This window comes from Phascolarctos cinereus, unplaced genomic scaffold, assembly GCF_003287225.1.
Source record: "Phascolarctos cinereus isolate Bilbo 61053 unplaced genomic scaffold, phaCin_HiC Scaffold_7;HRSCAF=346, whole genome shotgun sequence".
NCBI lineage: Eukaryota > Metazoa > Chordata > Mammalia > Diprotodontia > Phascolarctidae > Phascolarctos > Phascolarctos cinereus.
In genome coordinates this window covers 21,183,409-21,206,218 of record NW_027556180.1, presented here as the reverse complement: position 1 = coordinate 21,206,218, position 22,810 = coordinate 21,183,409, and the positions used below count along the sequence as shown (strand labels likewise).

General features: G+C 43.8%; 1 protein-coding gene across 1 annotated transcript in view; it reads left to right on the top strand.

Moving 5' to 3' along the window:
- Positions 1-9,349: 9,349 nt before the first annotated feature.
- Positions 9,350-22,810, top strand: part of KPNA4 (karyopherin subunit alpha 4) — a 59,936-nt gene continuing 46,475 nt past the window's right edge. The window contains exon 1 of the mRNA XM_020988834.2: positions 9,350-9,685. Within this exon, the coding sequence (XP_020844493.1) occupies positions 9,617-9,685 (69 nt within the window). The 5' untranslated portion in view covers positions 9,350-9,616. The remainder of the gene's footprint in view (positions 9,686-22,810) is intronic.

The window sequence follows — 22,810 nt, the reverse complement described above, 5'->3', positions numbered from 1 at the left end:
CCCATTCTGGGATTTAGTTTCCTGATCTGTAAAAAGTGTAAGTTGGACTAGACAGATGACCTATGGTGTCTCTTCTGGTTCTAGATCTATAACCATGTGGTAGTTTGGAGATCTTCTGGTCCAACTCTTGGCAACCCGCAATTTCTTCTTGAGTCTATATTCCAGTCACTTGTCTGGAACCAAACACTTTCCCTTAGAAGAACCCTAAGCTTCTTGAGGGTAAGGACTCTCTTGCTTCCTCTTTGCAATCCCAGTAGCTAGCAGTGCCTTGTACCCAACAATATGTTGATTGAACTAAACTAAACCTATGGCAAGTACAAAGGAGTTTTGGATTTATTCACTGTGGACATACTGAAAAGCCCCAAGAGGGGCTTGGCATGGGACCTATTGTTGACCGATCAATGAGAGCCATCAAGATTTGGGTTTAAGGCATAGTCCTTAAGAAAAAAAAAACTAACCTGTAAGTCCCAAGATATCTTGTGAGGTTTCGGCAAATCAAAATTTACATTCCTTTGGGCAGAGCACCTACAGGTAAGGTTATGATACCCCATGTGGACAGGGGGAAGGGAAGGGAAAGGAAAGGAAAGGAAAGGAAAGGAAGAGATGGGAGGGGAAGGGAAAGGAAAGAAGGAAGGAAGGAAGGAAGAAAGGAAGGAAGGAAGGAAGGAAGGAAGGAAGGAAGGAAGGAAGGAAGGAAGGAAGGAAGGAAGGAAGAAAGAAAGAGAGAGAGAAAAAGAAAGAAAGAAAGAAAGAAAGAAAGAAAGAAAGAAAGAAAGAAAGAAAGAAAGAAAGAAAGAAAGAAAGAAAGAAAGAAAGAAAGAAAGAAAGAAAGAAAGAAAGAAAAAAGAAAGAAAGAAAGAAAGGAAGGAAGGAAGGAAGGAAGGAAGGAAGGAAGGAAGGAAGGAAGGAAGGAAGGAAGAAGCAAGCTGTGTTGCCCAACTATCCAATTCCAGTTGGGTCTCCAGTTGGGCAGCTCTTACTACTACTCACAAGTGGTTGCCCTTTGTCCTTCTTTCTCGAAGAGGACCTTGATATCAGGGAGGTGATGCCATGACATGCAAGTGAATTGGATTTAAGTGATGATTGGATAACAATAGGTCTCAGGCCAACTAGGTTATTGTTTGGGCCCTGATTGGCTCAGAGTGAATGTAAATAGCAATTGTTTCTATTTTGGCCAGAAACCCTAAGGGTCTTCCCCTCCCAGACTGCTTTTTTTTTTTAACTAGGTAAAAGAATCCATTCTGTGTCTCATTTTTTTACCTAGGCTTAATCAGTGATGATCATTGCCTCAGTCAAACTGAGACCTGTTAAAGGCCTTAGCTTAAAAAGGCCAAGGTCTCCCACTGCATCCGGGGCCACTTCCAATCATCCTGATCTATATCTTGCCACTGGACCCAGATGACTCTGGAGGAGAAAGTGAGGCTGGTGACTTTGCTCACTTCAATCCAATTCACTTGCAAGCCATGGCGTCACCTTCCTGATAGCGTGGTTCTCTGAGAACAAAGGACAAACCACAACGAATGAACATTTATATTTATTTATATGTCGATCTAAAACACATAAGTTTGCATATTCTAAAAGGTTTTTTTTAATGAAAACCAACACGATAAATAACAGAAAGCAGTAGCTGACTGTACTCTTGAAGTATGCATGCCTTGTCATACGGCAGCTTGGAATTCATGATCTACCCTTTGAAAATTAGTCAAGTTTCATAAGTAACTGTCCCAACAAAGCTAATGCAACCAAGTTTAGAAGGAAAGCAGAAAGCCAGGAAGCAATCTTTACAGTAAGTATCTCTGATAAAAGTCAGAGAACTGAGTCAGATTTGTAAGAATATGTCATTTCCCAATTGACAAATGGTCAAAAGACAAGAACAGGCAATTTTCAGATGAAGTAATCAAAGCTATCTACAATCATATGAAGAAATGCTCTAAGTCACTATTGATTAGAAAAATGCAAATTAGAGCAATTCTGAGGTACCACCTCATATCTATCAGATTGGCTAATAGGACAAAAAAGGAAAATGATAAATGTTGGAGACGTGGGAAAATTGGGACACTAATGCACTGTTGGGGAAGGTTGTAAACTGATCCAACCATTCTGGAAAGTAATTTGGAACTATGTCCAAAGAGCAATCAAATTGTGCATACCTTTTTTTTTTTTTATGGTGAGGCAGTTGGGGTAAAGTGACTTGCCCAGCTAGTAAGTGTTATGTGTCTGAGGCTAGAGTTGAACTCAGGTCCTCCTGACTCCAGGGTTCCATCTACTGTGCCACCTAGCTGCCTCTCTGTGTATATTATTTGATCCAGCAATACCACTACTTTGTCTGTATCCCAAAGAGATCATAAAAAAGGGGAAAGGATCTACATGTACAAAAATATTTATAGCAGTTCTTTCTATGATGGTAAAGAATTAGAAATTGAGGGGATGTCCATCAATTAGGGAATGGCTAAACATGTGGTATATGAATATAATGGAAAACTCCATAGGCAGAGTTCAGAAAAACCTGGAAAGATTTACATGAACTGATGCAAAGTTAAGTGGGAAGAACCAGGACAACATTGTACACAGTAACGGCAACATTGTGGGATGATCGGCTATGATTGACTGACTTAGCTCTTCTCAGCAATACAAAGATCCAAGACAATTCTAAAAGTGTAATGATGGAAAATGTTCTCCCCATCCAGAGAAAGAACTGGAGTCTGAAGGAAGTATGATATTTTCACTTTTTCATAGTTTTTTCCTTTTGTTTTATTTCATCTTTCACAACATGTCTAGTATGGAAATGTTTTACATGAGTATACATATATAACCTATATTGAATTGTTCACCATCTTAGGGAGGAGTGAGGGGAGAGGAGGGAGAGAATTTGGAAATCAAATCTTTATTAAAAAATTAATGTTAAAAATTGTATTTACACGTAATTGGGAAAATTAAAATACAACTTAAAAGAAAGGGGGAAAAAAGTAACTGTCCCTGGAAGCCTTGAGATATGAAACAAAAAAAAAAAAGCCAAGAATGAGGAGAGAGAGCTAAGAGAAGACAAAACTCTAACACATACTTGAGCAAGTCCGTCTGGTCCTACATGTGAAAAGGGAATAGATTCCAATTCCTTTAATCGTTGGGGGCTCCCCACCCCCAACAAAGTCGCTTTGTACTTGCTTCATGTAGGTTATGTATTTACTTGTCTGGGTAGCCAACATCTACCTTCTCTGTGCCCCCCCCCAAAAAAAAGCTCTTTGAAGTCAAGATTGTTACATTAGGCCTTTTATCCTTTAACTGCAAACATGCCCCCTGTCCAATAGCAGTGCTATTCAAGAGCTGGGTTCAATTGCATTTGGCTAGCCAAAAAAGGAAACAGGAAAGGTCTGTCCTATCTTTAATCATTCCACTTCTGCCTGGTATCATGCTTTACACATAGTAGGGACTTGATAAGTATTTGTTAAATAGAGATTAAAAACTTGCCTCTTTTACTGGAGCAAACACTGTCTACTTTGATGCTTTCTTGTTCAGTTGTTTCAGTCATGTCTTTGTGACCCCATTTGGTGTTTTCTTGGCAAAGATAGTGGAGTGGTTTGCCATTGCTTTCTCCAGCTCATTTTACAGATGAGGAACCTGAGGTAAACAGGGTTAAGGGACTTGCCCAGGGTCACACAGCTAGTGTCTGAGGTTGGATTTGAATTCAGGTCTTCCTTACTCCAGGGCCAGCAGTCTATCCACTATGCTAACTGCCCACTTTTATGATTAGGACATCCAAAAAGTCAATCTAAGATATGCCCTGAATAAGTTAACAGTCACAGAATGCTTTAAGATCCCTGACACAGTTTAAAGAGAAATAAATATGGCCCTGTCCTTAGAGACCTGTATACCCAAAGCTGCTCCTACTTATAAATATCCTGAGAATTAGCCCCAGATTCGATTATGTAATGTAATTATTAATTTTCCCTATTTGTTTTTAGGATCAGGACTGATCAACTGAAATATTGCATATGACTTCATAAATCCCCATGGGATGGATGTTTCAGTAGGGAAGCAGCCCCAAGAAAAGAATACCATGACCCAGCAATGAGAATTCTTCATCCCAACATTCACTGTTCCAGTATGGGAGAACATAGATATCCCATATCTATGCAGCCCACTCAAGAGTCTCCATTTCTGCCGACGGTTGGGAGTACAGGGGAAGTAAGTCTGGCTTTGGAGTCCAGAGACCCCAGCTCAACTGACAACTTGGTCATTTCCTGGAGGACTCTGGCCTTCAATCTCTTCCTCAGTAAAACTAAGGACTTGGAAATGACCTCTAAGGTCCCTCCCAGCTCAAAATCTGATTCTGTGAAGGCCTGGTTTCAAATGTTTCACTTATCAGTGAATCTTTTGCAAAATTCCCTGCAAGGGGAGTATTCAAGCTGTTGGGTTTCTTGTGTCTCAGTGAATCTTCCTTGTTCAGTGCTTCTGCAAGAAGTAATCTCCTTCACAAGCAGGATGGGAGCCAAGAGTCTACCCTAGTTGGGGGAATTAATTCTATGGGACCCTTTAGTCTAAAATAGATTTGGGGATTCTAAGGGGGCCTAGAATCTACCTCAGATTTGTGAATTCTACCTTAAGTCTAAATTAGATCTGGGAATTCTACAGGGGCCTAGAGTCTATCTTAAATATGGGAATCCAAAGCCTCCTTGCTAGAAATGAGTTACTTTCATAGACTTTTCTCTGCCATTAGGCTTCCCCCTACTTTGTTTTATAGCTATTCTCAGATGCTCAAAAATCTTTACTTCTTGACACCCTAAAGCTCTCACCTGCTAGGAGAAGTGCGTAAGCTGGAGAACAAATGTCATTTCTTGAATGGAGATTTTAGGCTAGCCCACAGATGGCCTGTAACAATGGCACCAGATGCGGTATGGTATGGGAAAGGGAGGAGTCCAGAAGACCTGGGTTCAAGTCCTGCCTCTGACATATGCTAGTTGTATGAAGTCAGGGAAGTCACTGGACCTCTCTGGGTCCCCCAGATCCTGTAAGACTATAAATTAGAGAAGAAATACAGGTTTGCATTAGGGAAAAGAGTTTCCACATGAGGGGCTCCTTATAGCATTGAAAGTATAGGCCAATCAATCTTAAGGAGTATTTGTTTAGTACCTACTACGTGCTAGGTATTGTCCTAAAAACTGCCTCTGCCCTCAAGGAGCTTACTTTCTAATGGGCAAAGCTATCTATCTTATTTCTCTCTGCCAGTCTATTTACCTACCTCTAACATCTATCTATATCCTCTGTCTACCACTACCATCCATCTGCCTCTCTGTCTCTAGCTTTCTCCCTCCCTGCCCCCTCTCTCAAAATACAGAGTAGATGCAAGGTAGCCATAAAAGACAAGGCACTAGCAGCTGAGAGGACCCTCAAAACCCAACAGGTGGACATCCTATTATCATCCCCATTGTACATATGAGGTATACCGCTGGTGTCTGAAGTGGTATTTGAACTCAGGTTTTCCTGACTCCATATCTTACCCAACTTAATGCCAATCTACACTTAGTGATGGTTTAATGGGTCTTATCTCTAACTGTGGAATGAAAGCCTTTGTCCTGGTTTTAGAAATCAGATGACTAGAGCTGAAATGGATTCCAGAGGCTAGGAAGTCCAAGACCCCATCTGAATCCCAGGAAGGGTCAATGACCTGCCCAAGGGCCTACAGGAAATATCAGAGGCAGGCTTCAAACCTTGGCCTTCTCCCTCTCCCTCTCAAACCACGACCCTTCCTGACATGGTATTCTGATTCCTGACATTCTCTTAGTAAAAAATAAAAGGTACACTTAAACACTCCAGACAGCTTTGGGATTTGGCAGTGGAAAGCTATGCCCAGAAGCCCAAGGTCATTTCTTCAGAAAGGTCTTCGAGATCTTGTGCTCAAGTCCATCTGAAGGGCAAGAAGCCCCCACAACCATGAGACTCAAGCTGTAATTTGCTCTAAGAACTGCCCAGAGATGCTCATGGGGACCAGTGTTTATATGATGCCTTTTGGCAAGAGATGTCTAATGACAGGGTGGGGCTTCTCCGTAATATGTGGTTATTTGGATCCTGACTGTTTGGTCTTCACCAAACTAGAAAATTCTTAGTAAACAACTCCTAGGTCGTCTATGGTTTTCTCATCTTCAACTCAGATAAATGGTACGATGATGCTTTACTTAACAAGTCTCCCAGGATGAAATTGCTTTAGAACAAAGTTCCTGTTCTTAAAAATCTTTTTTTTAAAAAAGGAATTTTTCTAAATCATTCACAGTAGAGTTACATGCATCTGTGGCAGAACACGAAAAAAAACGTGTGTCCTTATCCAGCCATGGCTAAACAGAGATAGCCTTACTCAAGGCCTGGGGCCTTGGAAATGTTTCCAGCCTCCCCCTTTCACTCCTTGTCTCCCCTCTGTGACTCTTTTTTAACTCCAGGTGCCCAACGTCTTCCTATATTCTTCAGCCACCAGATACGATCAGACATTAGTAATTAACAATAATAATAATTAGCATTTATATGCCACAGCCACATCCCTGTGAGGGGAGCTGATGTTATCATTCCCAACAGTAAATACGAAGGACACCACTAGTACCTGAGATGGCACTTGAACTCAGGTTTTCCTGACTCCACGTTTTACCAAATTTGATCTATATTTAGTGATGGTTTAATGGACCTTACAGGGAATGAAAGTCTTTGCCTCTAGTAACAGAAACTTCCCCAAAGACTCTACTCCCCTATCAGCCATAGCCCTCAAACCTTGAGGCCTCCTTCCCTTCTGCCTCTGGCCTAATAGCCCAGAGAGGAATATGGAATATTTAATATTACTTTAGTAGAAAATAATTATATTTTCAAATGAGACTGGTAACGTGCTCAGCACAGGAGTTGGCAAATAGTAAGTGCTTAATAATTGCTTGTTTCTTTCCCAACTCCCTTTCTTTTTATAACTGTACCTCACCCCAAGTCAGATGTCTTGGGAAAAGACTGTGCTTTCTATAGTATTTCTCTCTCTAGCAATTGAGTTTTTGATAAAGAATAATGTTACTGGACTTCACCTCTTTCCTTACAAGAGATACTATATTATTATACTATATTAGGTATCACATATAGATGACCCAAAAAGTTCTGATCCTTGCCTGTCCTCTGGAAATTCTATCTTTGTCAGAAATCCAACTCTTGGAACAATCTAGAAATATGAGGTTGTGTGAGAGCAGCTCTGAAGTCTCTTCTATCGCTACACCAATCATTAAGAGGTGGCTGGGTGGTCCAGTGGGTAGCTCTCTGAGCTTGAACTCAGGAGTCCAAATCCTGCCTGACAGGTTTACCAACCGGATGACCCTGGCCAGGTCCCTTAACCTCTTGGGCTCTCTCAGTTTTTCCATTTGTAAAAAAAGAGGAGAGAGGGCTGTGTCAAATTAGCCGTTCCCTCTTCCTCCATTCGCCCTGTATCCTGCCGCCATTCAAGTCTATGTTGACTTGGAGCTGGGGAGGGCAGGGCCACCAAGGCAGGAGGAGAATCCCTCAGGCCTGCATCCAGCTCCACTCACTGGGAACGCTGAAGCATGGAACACCTCAGGGGAAAGAGTAGAAGAAGAGATAAATGAATGAGAAGGAGATGGAGAGAGAGGGAGAGGGAGAAAGGATGGAGGAAAGAGAGAGGGAAGAAAGGGGAAAGAAAAGAGGAAGAGAGGGAAGAAGAGAGGAGACAGGAGAAGGGGAGGGAGGAAAGAGGAGGAGAGGGAGGGAGGAAAGAAAAGAAGGAGGAGAGAAGAGGGAGACTATAGTGAGAAGGGGGAGAGGAAAGGCTAGAGAGAGGAGAGAAAAGACAGAGAAAAGGGGGAAAGGAAAAGCTTGAGAGAGGACAAAAGAGGGGAGAGTAGAAAAGGGGAGGGGAGGGAGGGAAGAAATGAGGGGAGAAAATAGAGTAGGGAGAAAAAGAATAAGAAGAGGAGGACGGAGGGGGGACAGGGGAGAAAAGAAGAGGAGGAGGGAGAAGAGTGGAAAGGGGAAGGGGAGAGAAGACAGGGAGGAGAGAGGAGGGGGTAAGAGATTAGAGAGAGGAGGGGAGAGGAGAGAAGGGAGGAGAGGGAAGAGGAGTGAGGAGGAGAGAGGGCAAGTGAGGTGGAGAGGGGAGGGAAAGGGGTGGGGAGGGAGGAAAGAAAAGAGGGAGAGAAGAAGGAGAAGGGGGAGAGGAAAGGCTAGAGAGAAGAGGGGGAGAGAGGAAAGAAGAAGACAGGGAAGAGGGAGGAGAGGGAGGGGAGGGAGAAAAGAAAGAGGAAAGAAGAGGGAGAAGGGGGAGAGAGGAAAGAAGAAGACAGGGAAGAGAGAGGGGGAGGGAGAAGAGAGGGGAAAGAAAAGAAAGGAGAGAGAAGAGGGAGAAGGGGGAGAGAGGAAAGAGAAGACAGGGAAGAGAGGGGGGAGGGAGAAGAGAGGGGAAAGAAAAGAAAGGAGAGAGAAGAGGGAGAAGGGGAGAGAGGAAAGAAGAAGACAGGGAAGAGAGGGGGGAGGGAGAAGAGAGAGGAAAGAAAAGAAAGAGGAGAGAGAAGAGGGAGAAGGGGGAGAGAGGAAAGAAGACAGAGAAGAGAGAGGAGGGGGAGGGAGGAAAAAAGGAGGAGAAAGGAGGGAGAGAAGAGGGAGAAGGGGGAGAGGAAAAGCTAGAGAGAGAGGAGAGGGGGGAGAGGAAAGAAGAAGACAGGGAAGAGAGAGGAGGGGGAGGGGAGGGAGGGAGGAAAAGAGGAGGAGAAAAGAGGGAGAGAGGAAAGAAGGGGAGAGGGAAGAGAGAGGAGGGGGAGGGGAAGGAGGGACGAAAAGAAGGGGGAGAGAGGGGAGAGCAAAGGCTTGAGAGAGGAGGGGAGACGGACAAAAGAGGGGAAAGAAGGAAAGAGAAGGGGGAAGGAGGGCAGAAAAGAGGAGAGGCGATAGAGAGAGTAAGGAGAGAAGGGGGGGGAGCCAGGGCAGGTGAGGAGGGGAGGGCGGGGAGGGACAGAGGACAGAAAGGCTGGGGAGCCCCCGAAGTGCGAACACAGCGTGAGCGAGGAGCGAGGGGGAAGCCGGCGGGAGAGCGGAGAAAGTGAAAGCGCCAGCGCCGCGGCGCAGGGGAAGCTCCGCGCCCGCCTCCCGTCCCCTCCCCCGCCCTCCTCTTTCCCGCGCCGCTCCCGCCAGCCACCCTCCCCGGCCCTCCCCGGCCCGCCCCGCCCTTGGCTTCCCCTTCCCCGCTCCCTCCTTCCCGCCCCATCGCCTCCTTCGGCGTCGCTGATTCGCCCGACGCCCGGGCCCGGCCGCCCAATGAACGGGCGGGTCTGGCGCGGGGGGCGTGGCCGCGGCGCCGGGGCCCCTCAGATCGAGGCTGCCTCCCCCTCTCCGCCGGCAGGCAGCAGCAGCAGAAGCGGCGGCGGTAGCAGCGGCGGCAGCGGGAGCCCCAGCCGGCGCAGCCGCAGCTGCGCACACGTTCGGCCGCCGTTGCCGCGGCCCGGGCCCGCACGGGTCCTCTCGGCTGGAGCTGCGGGCGGAGGCGGGCGGCGGCGGCGGCGAGGGCGGTGGCTGAGGCGGCCCGGGGAGGGGCGGCGCGGGGGTTGGGGCGGATCCCGCGGGGCTCGGGCGGGAGGAAGCAGGCGCCGGCCCGGCCATGGCGGACAACGAGAAACTGGACAACCAACGGCTCAAGAATTTCAAGAACAAAGGCCGCGACCTGGAGGTGAGCGCGGCGCCGCCGGGCCCTAGGGGCGGGTGGCCGGGCGGGCGGTAGCGCGGGTCGGGGCCGGGCCGGCGTCAGGAGAACCTCCGGGCGGGCGTGTGAGAGCGTGAGTGTGAGGTGAGTGTGCGCGAGTGTGAGTGCGCGTGCGCGCCGCGGGCACCGGCGGCCCGGGCCGAGGCCGGGGCTGGGTCAGGGCCGCTCGGGCCGGGCTGGCGGCGGATGGCGCGGGGGGCGGGACCGCTCGTGACGCCTCCGCTAACGTGCCTGGAAGTTGGGGCCTGCGCCGCCGCCGCCGCCGGAGGGAGGCCCGGCCTAGGCCCCCGCCCCGCCCCAAGCGGCCCGGCCGCCGCTTTCGTTGCCCGGCGCGAGGCAGAGGAAGAAGGCCGCCGAGGGCGCCTCGTGGAGGCCGGGCCCGGGCCGGCCTCTGCCGGCGGGCGGCCCCCCGCGGCGGGGACAGGGGGGGGGCTTTCCCGGCCCCTGCGGTTTCACGGGATGCCTCCCACCACCCCGCCCGAGGGGCCGATGCCGAGCTGTCATTCGCCGGTGCCCGCGTGTGGAAGGAGAACGCTTGCACATGTTCCAGCACCAGTAGGACCGTCTTGTGCCACGCTCCCCTGCCTGCGGCCCCTTCGCTCCCCCGGGCCCGCAGGGGTTGGGCTGCGGCTGCTGCTGTCTTGTGCACAACCTAAATGTCACGAGCTGGGCCCTTGGAACTTGGGGGCTCTGGGCCCCTGAGCTTCTGACAGCTTTCTCCTCGGCCATTGTAGCTCCTCGAAATGAAAGTGGTCATATTCCCTGTTGGCCTTCTGCTTTTAAAGAGATCGCTTTTGGCTCCAGAGTTCCTCCCAACTTCCAAACTTTGCTGTAGGTTTACTTAAACATGATGTAGTTCTCTCCTGTTGTTCCTAGATCACCTTCTAGAATGAGGCCGGTGGAGTGCCCCAGTTGAATTGGGTGGGGAAGGCTGGTAAAGTGTTACCCTAAGAATTTTAACTATTCTTTTTTTAAAAGATCACTGGAGAAGGAAAAATTCACTTTTACTGAAACAAATAATAATAGACTAGATATTTAATCTCCCTAACCAGCATGTGACTTAACACTAGGTCACTGGAAGAAGGAAAAATTCTTTTATTGAAACAAATAATAGGGTAGATATTTAATCTCCCTAACCAGCGTGTGACTTAACACTATTCAAGTTATACATTAAACAAATTGGAGAAACTCAAAATGATTTAAAGACATCTGGTAAGCATGATTTTCCTGTATTGGAAGTGGGAAAGAGATATTTTTCTCCTCTTTTCCTATGAGACCATATGAGGTGATGCATCTGATGCCGCCAAGCCTCATATTCATTTTTGTTCCATCAAATTGACCTTTCATACAAAGTAGATGAGACTTAAAGTCACAGAAGACCAGTAATTGACAGGGGGTGGGAATCAAGGCCTTACAAGTGCCAGTAGGTGTAGTCCAAGCAGGGATACTTGTCTCTCTACCCCAGCATCCATACACAGATGTATTTTGTGTACCCCTTATTACATGTCTGTCCAATAAAGTCTTGACAGGTACCACAATCTTTTTTTTTAATAAAGTATAATTTATGGTTCTGTTAAGAAAAAACTTTGAGAAGTTATTTTTTATGGTTAAATGACTGTTTTGATTAGTGGAAAAGCTACCCTGATCCCTCCATCACCTGTATTCCAGTAGCTTAGAAAGAAATGTGTAGTATAGGAGGCATATAACTGAAAATTTTTTCAGCATTTCATTTGTAATATACAGTGGATGAAGTCAAGAATCCTCAAATTTTAGTCTCATCTCTGAAGTCTGTGTGTTGTACCCTGGCAAATCACCTAGCCTGTAATATTTTCAGCTATGGGGTTGGAGGAATGAGACGCCTGCTTCTTGAATGCAGTGAAGATTAATAGGTTAATGTTAGGAGGATACATTGTAATCCTCAAGACATTTTCTCTCTTTCAAAACTCCTTTTTAAGTTTGGGAGGAGCCCCCACCCCTGAAGTATTTAATAGGATTCAGAGTAGTCGACTACTTTGCTTCATTGTTTTTCTCTGTTACGTTACCTAAGTTACATTGAAGCCCTGGAAATGGACCAAAAAAATACTCATTTTCCAATTATTAAAAGTTAAAAGACATTTTAAGTGCAACCTAATGACTTGTCTGAGATCATAGTTTTCATTTTGAGTTAACTAGTGTCCACCTTCTCTTAGCTTTGATCCCTAACACTCCTTCCTCTCCCCCCCAAAAAATAATTTTCAGGGAACTTCAGGTGACAGAACCAGCAAAGATTTCACTTTTTTTCTAGAGTGTGACAGTATCACTGTTCACTTGTGGACAGTAACCATAGAGAGGGACACAAGGCAACAAAGGAAGTGGAGGGTGTCCAGGCTTCTAGAACAATTTTCCTAGGGAAATGTAGTTTAAACTGAAAGCTTACCTGATTTATACTTTTAACATATGGTAGCATTTTGTTGTAGGAATTTGTTTTAAAATGGGCCTGTTTCATGCTTTCTTTACCTAAATAGTTCTGAAAAATAGTAAATTTAGATAAACTGAAGAACAAAAAATATGAAACATGATAAAGTGGGAAGAGTGTTGAAAGGTAGATTGCACAAGATCTGGGTTGTAAACCAGCCTCTGATGCTTACTGGCTGTGTGACCATGGGCAAGTCACTTCACTTTTCTGGGTCTCAGTTTTTTCATTTGTAAAAAGGGGAAAACAATATCTCTAATACTTACCTCGCAAGGTTGTTGTAAGACTTAATGAGATCATGGATGTCAAGTGTTTAAAAAATTTTAAGGGCTGTATAAGTGTCGTTTATTATTCTCAAGCCTTAAATATGATTTGAAACTGATTGGGTTTCTTTTACAAAAAGCAGAGCAAGTGTTTACCCCCTGATTATGGCCATGATCACATAACACAAAAACACCTAGACAGTTTTTGTTTGTTTTTAAGCTAGGTTATCATGAATATTTGAAATCATGAAACACAAATCATGAAGAGGATCTAGAGCTTTTTAAACTGAGTTGACCAGCTATTTTGTTGTATAGGCACAGTCTGGGTGGGTGTGACCTGTCACTAAATTCTGCGTAGAGTCATTGTTAAGCTGTTAGGTCTTGTTAAATTTTAGAGACTAACCTCTTTTGTTACAAATCTTCAAACATATGTTCTGTACTTAAAATAATTATTGTGTATGATTATTTTTTCAGACAATACATCAAGCATGTAACCACATAAAATATACATCTTTAGGTAGAAAGTATGTCATCTGACATGAGTATTGCTAATGTTTAATTCTAGTTGATAAAAAAATATAGTTGGGAATTAACTTTCTGTACTTCTCATGAATTAATGTTTTACTTTACCTGTAATTCATGTTAACACATGAGTTTCGGGACATAGTTACACTTAGAAATATGAAGATGTTACTTGTTTTCCTTCAATGAAATTTTTAAAAACTAATTTTCGTGTGTACCAATATCTTTCAGTAAGTGCTCCAAAGTAGTGAGAAGCAGTATAGTGGTAATTATAGGTTAAATGGTAAAATACTAAAGTGACTTTCAGCCTTTTTTTTTTTAAAAGCATTACTCACTGACATGGGCCTTAGTCTTAGTCATTTATTAAAAGTGAGAAAAGGTATTAGGTTACTTACTGGGAGCAATATTTTCATCTTGTAGAAAGGTTGGTGTATATTGTTTGTGCTTTTTATATATGAGAATATACAATTAATTCAAAATGCACGTTTGCATTTAAATATCACGTAGAAGAGATGTGGGGGAATAAAATCCTGGGCTTGGAGTAAGGAAGACCTGGGTTCAGATACCTCCTCTGAAATCCTATTAGGCAAGTCTCTTAATTTCTTTGTGCCTCAAGGAACCATCATTGAAGGATGAAGTGGACAGTGTGTTGGTTTGGAGTCAGAAGATCTGGGTTCAAATCCTGCTTTTGTCACTGCCTGGTATGACATTGGGCAGCTCTCTTCACTTATAAAATGACAGTGTTAGACTTGATGATCTCCAGTGGCTCTTCCAGCTCTACATCTGTGATTCTGTTATCCCTGGGACTTAGCTACTAAATCATACATGGGCTGTTCATGATTGGCCTTGGTATCTCAACTTGTCATTTAAAATAATCTTTATATTGGGACTCACAATTTAAGTAGGGTAAAGACTGGACCTGTGATTTCAGTGGTATAGAGAACTCCCTGGGGGAAGAAACTAAACCAGTGCAAGCCAGTACCTTTTTTTTGCAACTTCCTCTTGAAAGTTGCCCTGGTGACTAGTGACTAAGTGACTAGCCCGCAGCACTGGGGCCAGTAGGTTTCAGAGGGAGGACTGGAAGCCCAAGCTTCTTCCTTTCCTCTCTTTATAATTTTTCCACTAAGGGTTCATCACTCATTTTATCTCTGTGATTCCAGTCAGATGAACTTGCCTTTTTGCACTGACAATCTCTCCCATCTTTGTGTTTTAACTTAGGCGGTGGTACCTAAATGTAGATGGGGCTGGTGTCTACTTGTCTTCTGTAGAACTCGGGTGAAAACCTGTCATCTGGTAGGGAAGAGAGAGAGAGAGAGGGAGGACTGGACCACACATGCATTTGTTTTGTTTCCAGACAATGTGTAAGCTTCTCTAGCAAAAGCTCTAGTTTAATCTCCACACTACCTGTTAAATAAGATACTATGTATGCAAATGCAGTCAACATTATCTGCCGATATGTTCTGGGGATACTTTGTTTCATGTGAATTCCTTCTTTCTCTCTTCATCATTCACATTTAGGACAAAATTAAGTCTCACCTCAGTTAACCATCCTCTTCTGTCTTCATGTTGTTACACTTTGACATATCATCTTATTATAAGTGAATCCTTACATTTTTATTACTAAACGACCCAAAGCAATGTGTGCCTAATTTGGCCATCATTATAATGAGGAAACAATCATTCTCTCTACGCCTCTTTGGAGAATAGTAATTGACCAGTTAGTTACCTACTGATAGTTCTTAAACTTTCAAGCATTCCTTTTCTAGTTCCCTAAAAGAAGTTTTACTTAGATTTATTTGTCTTAATATTTGTGCAGTGGAGATCTGTTACTATGTGCTCTTTGTCTATGTCCTTAAATCTTATGAGGGGGTTTATCTATTTTACCCCAATCTGACTTTGTATGTGAGTGGTTCCTCACACTTGTACCCTTTAGATACTCCAGGAAGTCAGCCACTGTGGCGGGGTTGTATTTTTATTTGTTCTTTTCAGTGGGATTAGACATGTACATTTGGGCTTCTTGTTTTTACTTCTCTTCATGTATTTTGTATGGGGAGGGGAAGGCTACAATTACAACAGCTAGTGGTTTTAGAAACACAGTGGAACCTTATAATGCTAGGGTTGAAAAATAGGATTAACACTTGTTATAGGTTTGTAATACAGTCTGCAGTTGTATTTTCAAGGATGTTATTTTTGTAACCTTACCTGAGATAGTACTTGAATGTATGACTATTAATAAAAGTGTATACTATGCTATACTTAGAAAGTCACTGTAGTTAGAATATTCTTTGTGCCCATTTTTCTATTGAGATAAGGGAATAAACATTTCTATAGCACTTACTATGTGCTGGGCACTTTGCTAAGCACTTGGCAAACCTTGTCTCATTTGGTCCTGAACAACAGTTCTGTGAGGTAGATGCTGCTATTTTCACTTAGGAAAACTGAGACATTCAAAGTTTAAGTGACTTGCCTAGGATTGCCAAGCTGATCACTAGATTCCACGCCTGGCTCTCTAGCCACTGTACCACCTAACTGCCTTTAAATATCGTGGATTCAGTTCTCATTTTAAAAAAGAAAGAAAGCAAGCTTTCAAGGTTCTCCGGTAGATGAAAGTTTCTATATGTCCTTTCCTAAATTCCCCCTACCCCCACCCCAAAAGTCCCCAGGTTAAAATTTCTAGAACCAAAGATTAAACTTGGTTTGATAGTTTATGCTTTGCTTCAATGCTTTATAATTTCAAAACATGAGGATGGTCTCAGATAATTTGAGTCAATATTGGCTGTCTGAATTAGTGAAATGCTCTTCCCCCCCCCCAATTAAGCCCATTTGGTAGGGCCCTATCATTTTCTCCTGGACTAGTGTAACAGCTGCCTTATCCAGGCTTTCCCTTCACAATGCTGTCCTCCATGTAGCTGCCAAATTAATATTCATAATACATACTAGCGTCTTCCTCTTACCTCTAAAATAAAAGGCAGACTCTTGGCTTTTGTAGCCTTTTACATTTTGGCGCTAACATCCCTTCCCAGGCTTGTGGCTTACTTCCCTCCATCATGTACTATAGCCAAACTGACCCACTTGATATTTGCCCAAGAGAGAGGGGCATTTCCTGCCTCCATGCCTTTTGCACAGGCTGTTCCCTAATGCCTGGCAGATCCATCAGAGTCCCTAGCCTTTTTCCACAGCTCAGCCCAGGCCCCCTCCTTCTGAAAGCTTGCGCTGACTCTTCCAGCTCTTAGTGCTCTCGCGTTGTGTATCTGGTTTGTATTGACTTTTTTTGTGTATGGTTTTTTTTACCCTCCCAATGTAATGTTAGCTACTTGAGGGCTAAGATTGGTATCCCCAGGACCTTACGTATGAAAAATAGATTTAGAGATGGATCGGCTCCTTCAGGTCATGGGGTCTAACCTGAGGAAACTAAGGCACAGAGAGGGGAGATGACTTACCTAGGGTAACATAGTAATTGGTAGAGCTAGGGTTTGAACCAGCTCCTCAGACTCTGAATCCAGCCTTTTCACTGGGCCACAATAGGTAGTTCATACATGTCAAGTATTTAATGACTAAACTAGTTTAATAATAGCCTCTTCCTTATCTAATCTTCCCCCTCTCCAATCTGTCCTTCATGCACCAAGCTGCCAAGCTAATAGTCCTAAGCACAGGTCTGCCTCTAACTTGAACCATTAGGATCCTACCTGCTTTTTCTCAGTCCTCATCTTCCTCGCCCCTCCTTTGGCATCCTTGATCTCTTTCCTCTCTCCTAGTCCTCCTGTTTGACTGTTCTTCCCTGGATCTTCATTTAGGTCATGCCCACTAACCCTGGGCCCTCTTCTCATCTACTCCCATGGAGTCCATTGTCATCCCTGGGCAGAGAGATGCTTTATCCAGCCCTAGAGAGTCTCCCATCTCCAGCTGCCCCTTGGAACTCTGGAATTGTATGTCCAGTAGACATCATCAACTTAACATGTCTAAAACTGAACCCTCCCTGCCCCCTCCTGACTTCCCTCTTCCTGTCAGAGTGCGCCCAGACTTGCGCCTTGACTGCTTCCCCCCCTTCCTCCCGTCTGATTTGTTGCCAGGTCCTGCTTTTTCTCTTTTTGTAGTATCTCCTGTGCTGCCTTCTCTCATTTGACCCTCCTGTTCTGCTGTAGGCTTTCATCATCACCTCATGCCTATAGTATTGCAGTAATCTTTTAATTGGTCTCCCTGCCTCAGGTGTCTCTACTCTCCAGTTCATCTTCCATTTAGCTATCAGAGTGATTGATCTTCCCAAAACTCAGATCTGACTGAGTCACCTTATTCACTGAACTCCAGTAGCTCACTGTTACCTCCAAGAGCAAATAGGAAATCCTCTGTTGTTCTTGTAAAACCCTCCCTTCCTTCTAATCTTCTTACCTTTGCTTCTCACCTCACACTCTGCAATCCAATGACAAAGGCCTTCTTGCTATCCTTTGCGCAAGTAACTCTGACACGCCATCGTCCAGCTGTCCCCCGTGTCTGGGACACTCCTTCCTCAGCTCCACCTCCTGGCTTCCTGGCCTACTTCTGCAAGAAGCCTTTCCTCATCTCCCCTAGTGCTAACACTGTCTCTCTTGATTTCCTCCACCTAAGGACTGGAATTTATATTCCTGGCACCTGACACAGAGCCTTCTGCATCACAGGCAGTTAATAAATAAATGGTCATTGTATTGAATTGAATGGGTTATCTTTTCAGGAAACATTGGAAGACGTATACTTTGAAGCCTTCTGAGGCTTAATAATCATTATGTTTTTAAAGGTGAGAGCTTTTCTTCTTCCACTATCCAGCTGTCTGTGGGATGGTAGCTGACTGCATCCTAATCAATTCGGAAAGGGTTTCATATACAATGCATATGTCAGTGGGATTGAATTAAACAGGATCTAAGTTATTCCAGGTAATACCATATTTTCCCTTTTTCTTCCTCCACCAAGTTTATGAATAAAAAATGAAAGCACTAAGTGTTTTTACTATGTGCCAGGCACTATGCTAAGTGCTGGGAATAATAGATATGAAAGAGAAACCATCCCTGTCCTCAAGGAACATCTCTTCTAATAGGGACAGACTGCATTCATAGGGGAGTGGTGGCTAAGGAAAGCCTTTGGTCTCTGGGATGGTGAATGAAGCCAAAGCTGGGGCAGTCTTTTGACATGCTTTTTCTGAAAGCAGTGGTGGTGGTATTTTGATCACTGTTCCCAGAGCAAGAAGAGGGCAGTCCAGCAGAAAGATGGGGGAGGAGAAGCTAAGCCAAGTGTCAGGAACAGGCTGGATAGAATTGGGGTCTCACTTGTCAGGACAGCTTAGCTCCAGGGGGAGAGTTCCAAAGTGGGACATTACAACAGGCATAGCAGTGACAGAGTATGGCAGGAGATGACAATGATTTATTAATAATCACAGCTAGTATTTACATAGCGCTTAAAGGATTAAAATGCGCTTTACAAATATTATCTCTTTTGATCCTCATAACCTAGGAGGGAGGTATATTGTTATCCCCATTTTACAGATGAAGAAACTGAGGTAAATAATTTAAATGACTTGTCCGGCATCACATAGCCCATAAGTGTCTGAGGCTGGATTTGAATTTAGGTCTTCCTGACTCCAGGTTCAGTGCTCTGTCTACTGTGCCACCAGGCTACCAAGATGAAGCCAAGGCAGGGAAGGCTAGAATTAAGAGCCTCAACTCCTGCTAGGCTGGAGGGAAAAACTTGTTGAATAATATTCTAGTCCCAGTCCTACCCCCGAAACAGCAGCTGTAGTCTTATATAAATATAAAAATTTGCATTAAAGGAGTGCTTGCTGTGGGTTCATTAGCATTGTAGTGGAAGGGCATTACTAAGCAGTACTTAGGTTCAAATCCTAACTCTTGTTACTCCCTTTGTTAATTTAAACCAGTTGCTTAACAACTCTGGACATCCATATCCTCAAATGTAAAACAAGAAGGCATTGGACTAGCCTAGCTCTAAGGTCTAATCTGTAGTCTTTTCAGTATCATCTCATCACTGATTTCTTCTCTAAGCTCTGGTGGCCACCTGGCCTCGCCCTCCCTTCATTTCCTTGAGCTGGAGGTACAGGGCTGTCAGCAGTCCCCCAGATGCATCCAGACCTATGGGAAGACTCAGGCACTGGGAGCTGGGGCTGGCTGCCAGGCCCAGAGTTGCTGAAATTCTAAACTTGAGAAAGGAAAGTGAAAACGTAAACTTTTAAATTGCCTACAGATAATCTTTGATTTTCTTTAGTTAACATGTTCTCTTTAGCTTTGGGTAAGTCATTGTTATTTGAGGTGCTTATCTCCATAGCCATCATAGATCAGTAAACCTTCCTCAGCAACGCCTCTCTCGACACCCTCCATTCCCTTAGTGGTTTTGTGGAAAGAGGTTGGATTTGGAATCCCTGTGGGCCCACTTATTAGCTCTGTGACCCCAGTTGTGTCACTTGACCTCGATACAAATGGATATAATCATGTTTGCCCCACCTTCCTTACAGGAGTTTTGTGAAGCTACAAGGATGATGATTTATGTGAAAATGTTTGGTGTTTAAGCAGTGTGCTTGCGGATCGAGCCTGCTGCTTCTGCCCTTGGCCTCACTGATGCTTTTTTTCCTCTTGACAATAATCTTACAACATAGTTAGCAAAACAAAGAATATTTAAGTGAAACTGCTAGAAAAAATTTACTGGGCTACTTAATCTCATCTCATGAACAAAGATAAACAGCTTGCCTACCCACCAACTGTTGGGCATGTGCTTTCCAAGAGTGCACTTCCAGTACCCTCATAGCCAGTTTTGTGCATTTGCATAAATGAGGATTTGCCTCAAGTTAGGGGTATGTTCTGTGACCATGAGAAGAACAGTTATGAAGTAACTTCTCAATGTGTAAAAATGCAGTACTACAGAATGGAGAAAATCAGTGCTAGTAAAGGAAGTTATCAGTGTAGTGGAGTTGATCAGGAAAAGCTAATATTGAAAGACATGGTTCTTTATGGTGTTCACCAACTAAGAGAAGCAGTTTATAGATCACGCTGTCATTCAGACATGTCTGGACATGCCTTCATCTCATTCAGCTTACTTCCAAGTAGCAATCAGTCAGTCACTAAGCATTTATTAAGTGCTTACTATGTGCCGGGCCCTGGTCCTAGAAAGAAAGGGGAAAACATTGTCCCTGCTTTCAAGCAGCCCACATTCTAATGGGAGAGACAGACATGCAAAGAACCATGTAATTAATGAGATAATATTTGTGAAACATTTAGCAAAGTGCCTGGCACATAGTAGACATTACATAAATGTTTATTCCTTTTGCTTTCCTAATCGGTATATACACAGAGTAGAAGGAAGGTAGTCTCAGGGGGAAGGCACTGGTGTTGTTGGGGGAGAGGGAGGACTGGGAAAGGCCTCTTGAAGAAGGTAGGATTTGAGCTGAAGGTTTCTTTAAGGAATCAAGAAAGTGAGGTAAAGAGGGAGAACATTACAGTTATGAGGAGTAGCCAGGGAAAATGCCGAGTGGAAAGATGGAGTGTCCTTTGGGAGATCTGCAACAAGGTGGCCAGCTTCCCTGGATTGTAGAGTATGTGGAAGAGAGTGAAGTGTTAGCGAACTGGAAAGGTGGAAAAGGGCCCAGGTTGAGATTTTATATAGAGAGGATTTTATGTTTGATCCTGGAGGTATTAGGGAGCCATTGATTTATTGTTTATTGATTAGGGGCATGACGTGGTGAGACCACTTCAGGAAGGCCATTTTTGGCAACTGACTAGAAGATGGACAGAAATTGGGAGAGTCTAGTGGCAGGGTGGCTAACCAGAAATTTATTTCAGTATTCCAGGTGTGAGATGACAATAGGCCTACACCAGTGTGGTAAAAGCATTTTAGATGTCTGTAAAATGTGGGATGGTTTTTAATTGAGTAGTAGAGCTAGTCAAGAGAATGTTTGGGGCTGGTGAATGGATTATTCTCAGTGTGGGAAATATCCAGTGTGTGCTTATTAAATGTTTATTGATTGATTGAGGCAATATGACTTTGGCTTCTTATTGTACCCCAGCTCCCCTTCCTCTTCCACGTTAGTCCTCAAAAGTAGAATATAAAGTAGGTACTGGTAGGTACTAAGAACTTCCTTACCAGCATTTCCCATATAGCCAAGGAACGGTAAATGTTGGGAGGCTTTGAATAAGGAAGATAGCAAAGGAAATGTTCCCAGAGCTCAGTATCCAGAAAACTGCCTGGTATTAGTCTGGTGCAAATTAGCCTTATCAAAATATTATATAAAGAAAATAAGTGTATAAAGAGTTAGTGTTGATGACTTAATCTAATTGGAAACTTGGGGATTCTTTTATCTTGTTTGTCCTTCGTTTTCAAGAGGACCATGACATCCGGAAGGTGATGCCATGACTTGCAAGTGAATTGGATTTAAGTGAAGGAGGGCTGTGCAAAGTCACCACTCTTACTTCTTCCTCTGGGGCCATCTGAGTCCTTTGGCAAGGTGTTCATCGGGACAGGTAGAGATGGCCCTGAATTCAGTGGGAGACCTAGCCTTTTTTAAGCTAAGGTCTTTCCCTGGTCTCAGTTTGACTAACTTGCAACGCCATTCAGTGACTAAAGCTACATAAAAAATGAGGCAAAGAATAGCCTCTTTTACCTAATTTAAAAAAAAATCAGTCTAGAGGGGAAGACCTTCAGGGTTTCTGGCCAGAACCAAAACAGTTGCTATTTATATTAACTCTAAGCCATTTGGGCCCAAACAATGACCTGGTGAAGCTTGGGCTGGGACCTATTGTTGGCCAACCAATGAGAGCCGGGAGTGATTTGGGTTTAAGGCATGGTCCTTAAGAAAGAAATCTAGCCTCTAAATCCCAAGATATTTTACAGGTTTCTGTGGTCAAAATGTACATTCCTTTGGGCAGAGCACCCACTGGTAAGGGCATTATCCCTTATATGGACAGAATCTAGAGTTAGAAAGACCTGAATGCAAATCCTGCCCCAAACACTTATTAGATGGGTGGCCCTGGGCATGTTATATAATCTCCTTGGGCCAGTTTCCTCCTCCGTAAAAATGGGAGTGATAATTACACCTACTCCAAGGGTTGTCTTAAGGATCAAATGAAACAGTGTTTGTAAAGTGCTTTACCAGTTTTAAAGCATTATATAAATATTTACATATAATTATATAATTAAACATATATATAAATTTTGTATATAAATTATGTTTTGTGTTATTATTCTTCTGGAATAGTTAAACTGGCTATACTCTAATAGTTGTCCTTTTAATATGATCAAGAACATTTTAGCACTTTAAAGTTTTAAGGAAATTGTCTTTTGAGAGCTAGCAGGGAGACTGTAAAGGCCCCTTAGTCCAGCCCCCATCACTCTTTTGTGAAAGAGCTGAGTCTTGCCCAAGGTGACCAGGGAAGTAAAGGGCAGAGTCAGGATGTGAGCACACATTTTTATGTGAGCAAGCAGACATTCTCTTCTTCCAACTCTAGCACATTTCACTATATCAGGCTGGTGATAATAGCTTGAGACTGTAGGGGCTCAAGTCAATGACATGACTGCTTTACCATGGTACACAGTAAATTTGGGGGGAGTATTTTGAGCTCAAGTCTTTCCTGACTCCAAGTGCAGTTCCCTGTCCAACTCTGCCACACTGTCTTGTCTATTCTAATGGGGTTTTTTTTGTTCTAATGTTTTAGAAAGCACAAGTTAAAGTTAAGAAAATTATCTTCAAAAACTGTATAAAAAATGTTTGCATTTTAGACTTCTGTAGTGGAATGGTTTTGAAAACAAACCTTTGTGGATAAAGAGAAAATAGATAGTTTACTTAAAGAAGTATAACAATGCAGCAAAAGATGTGTTTTTAAGGGTCTT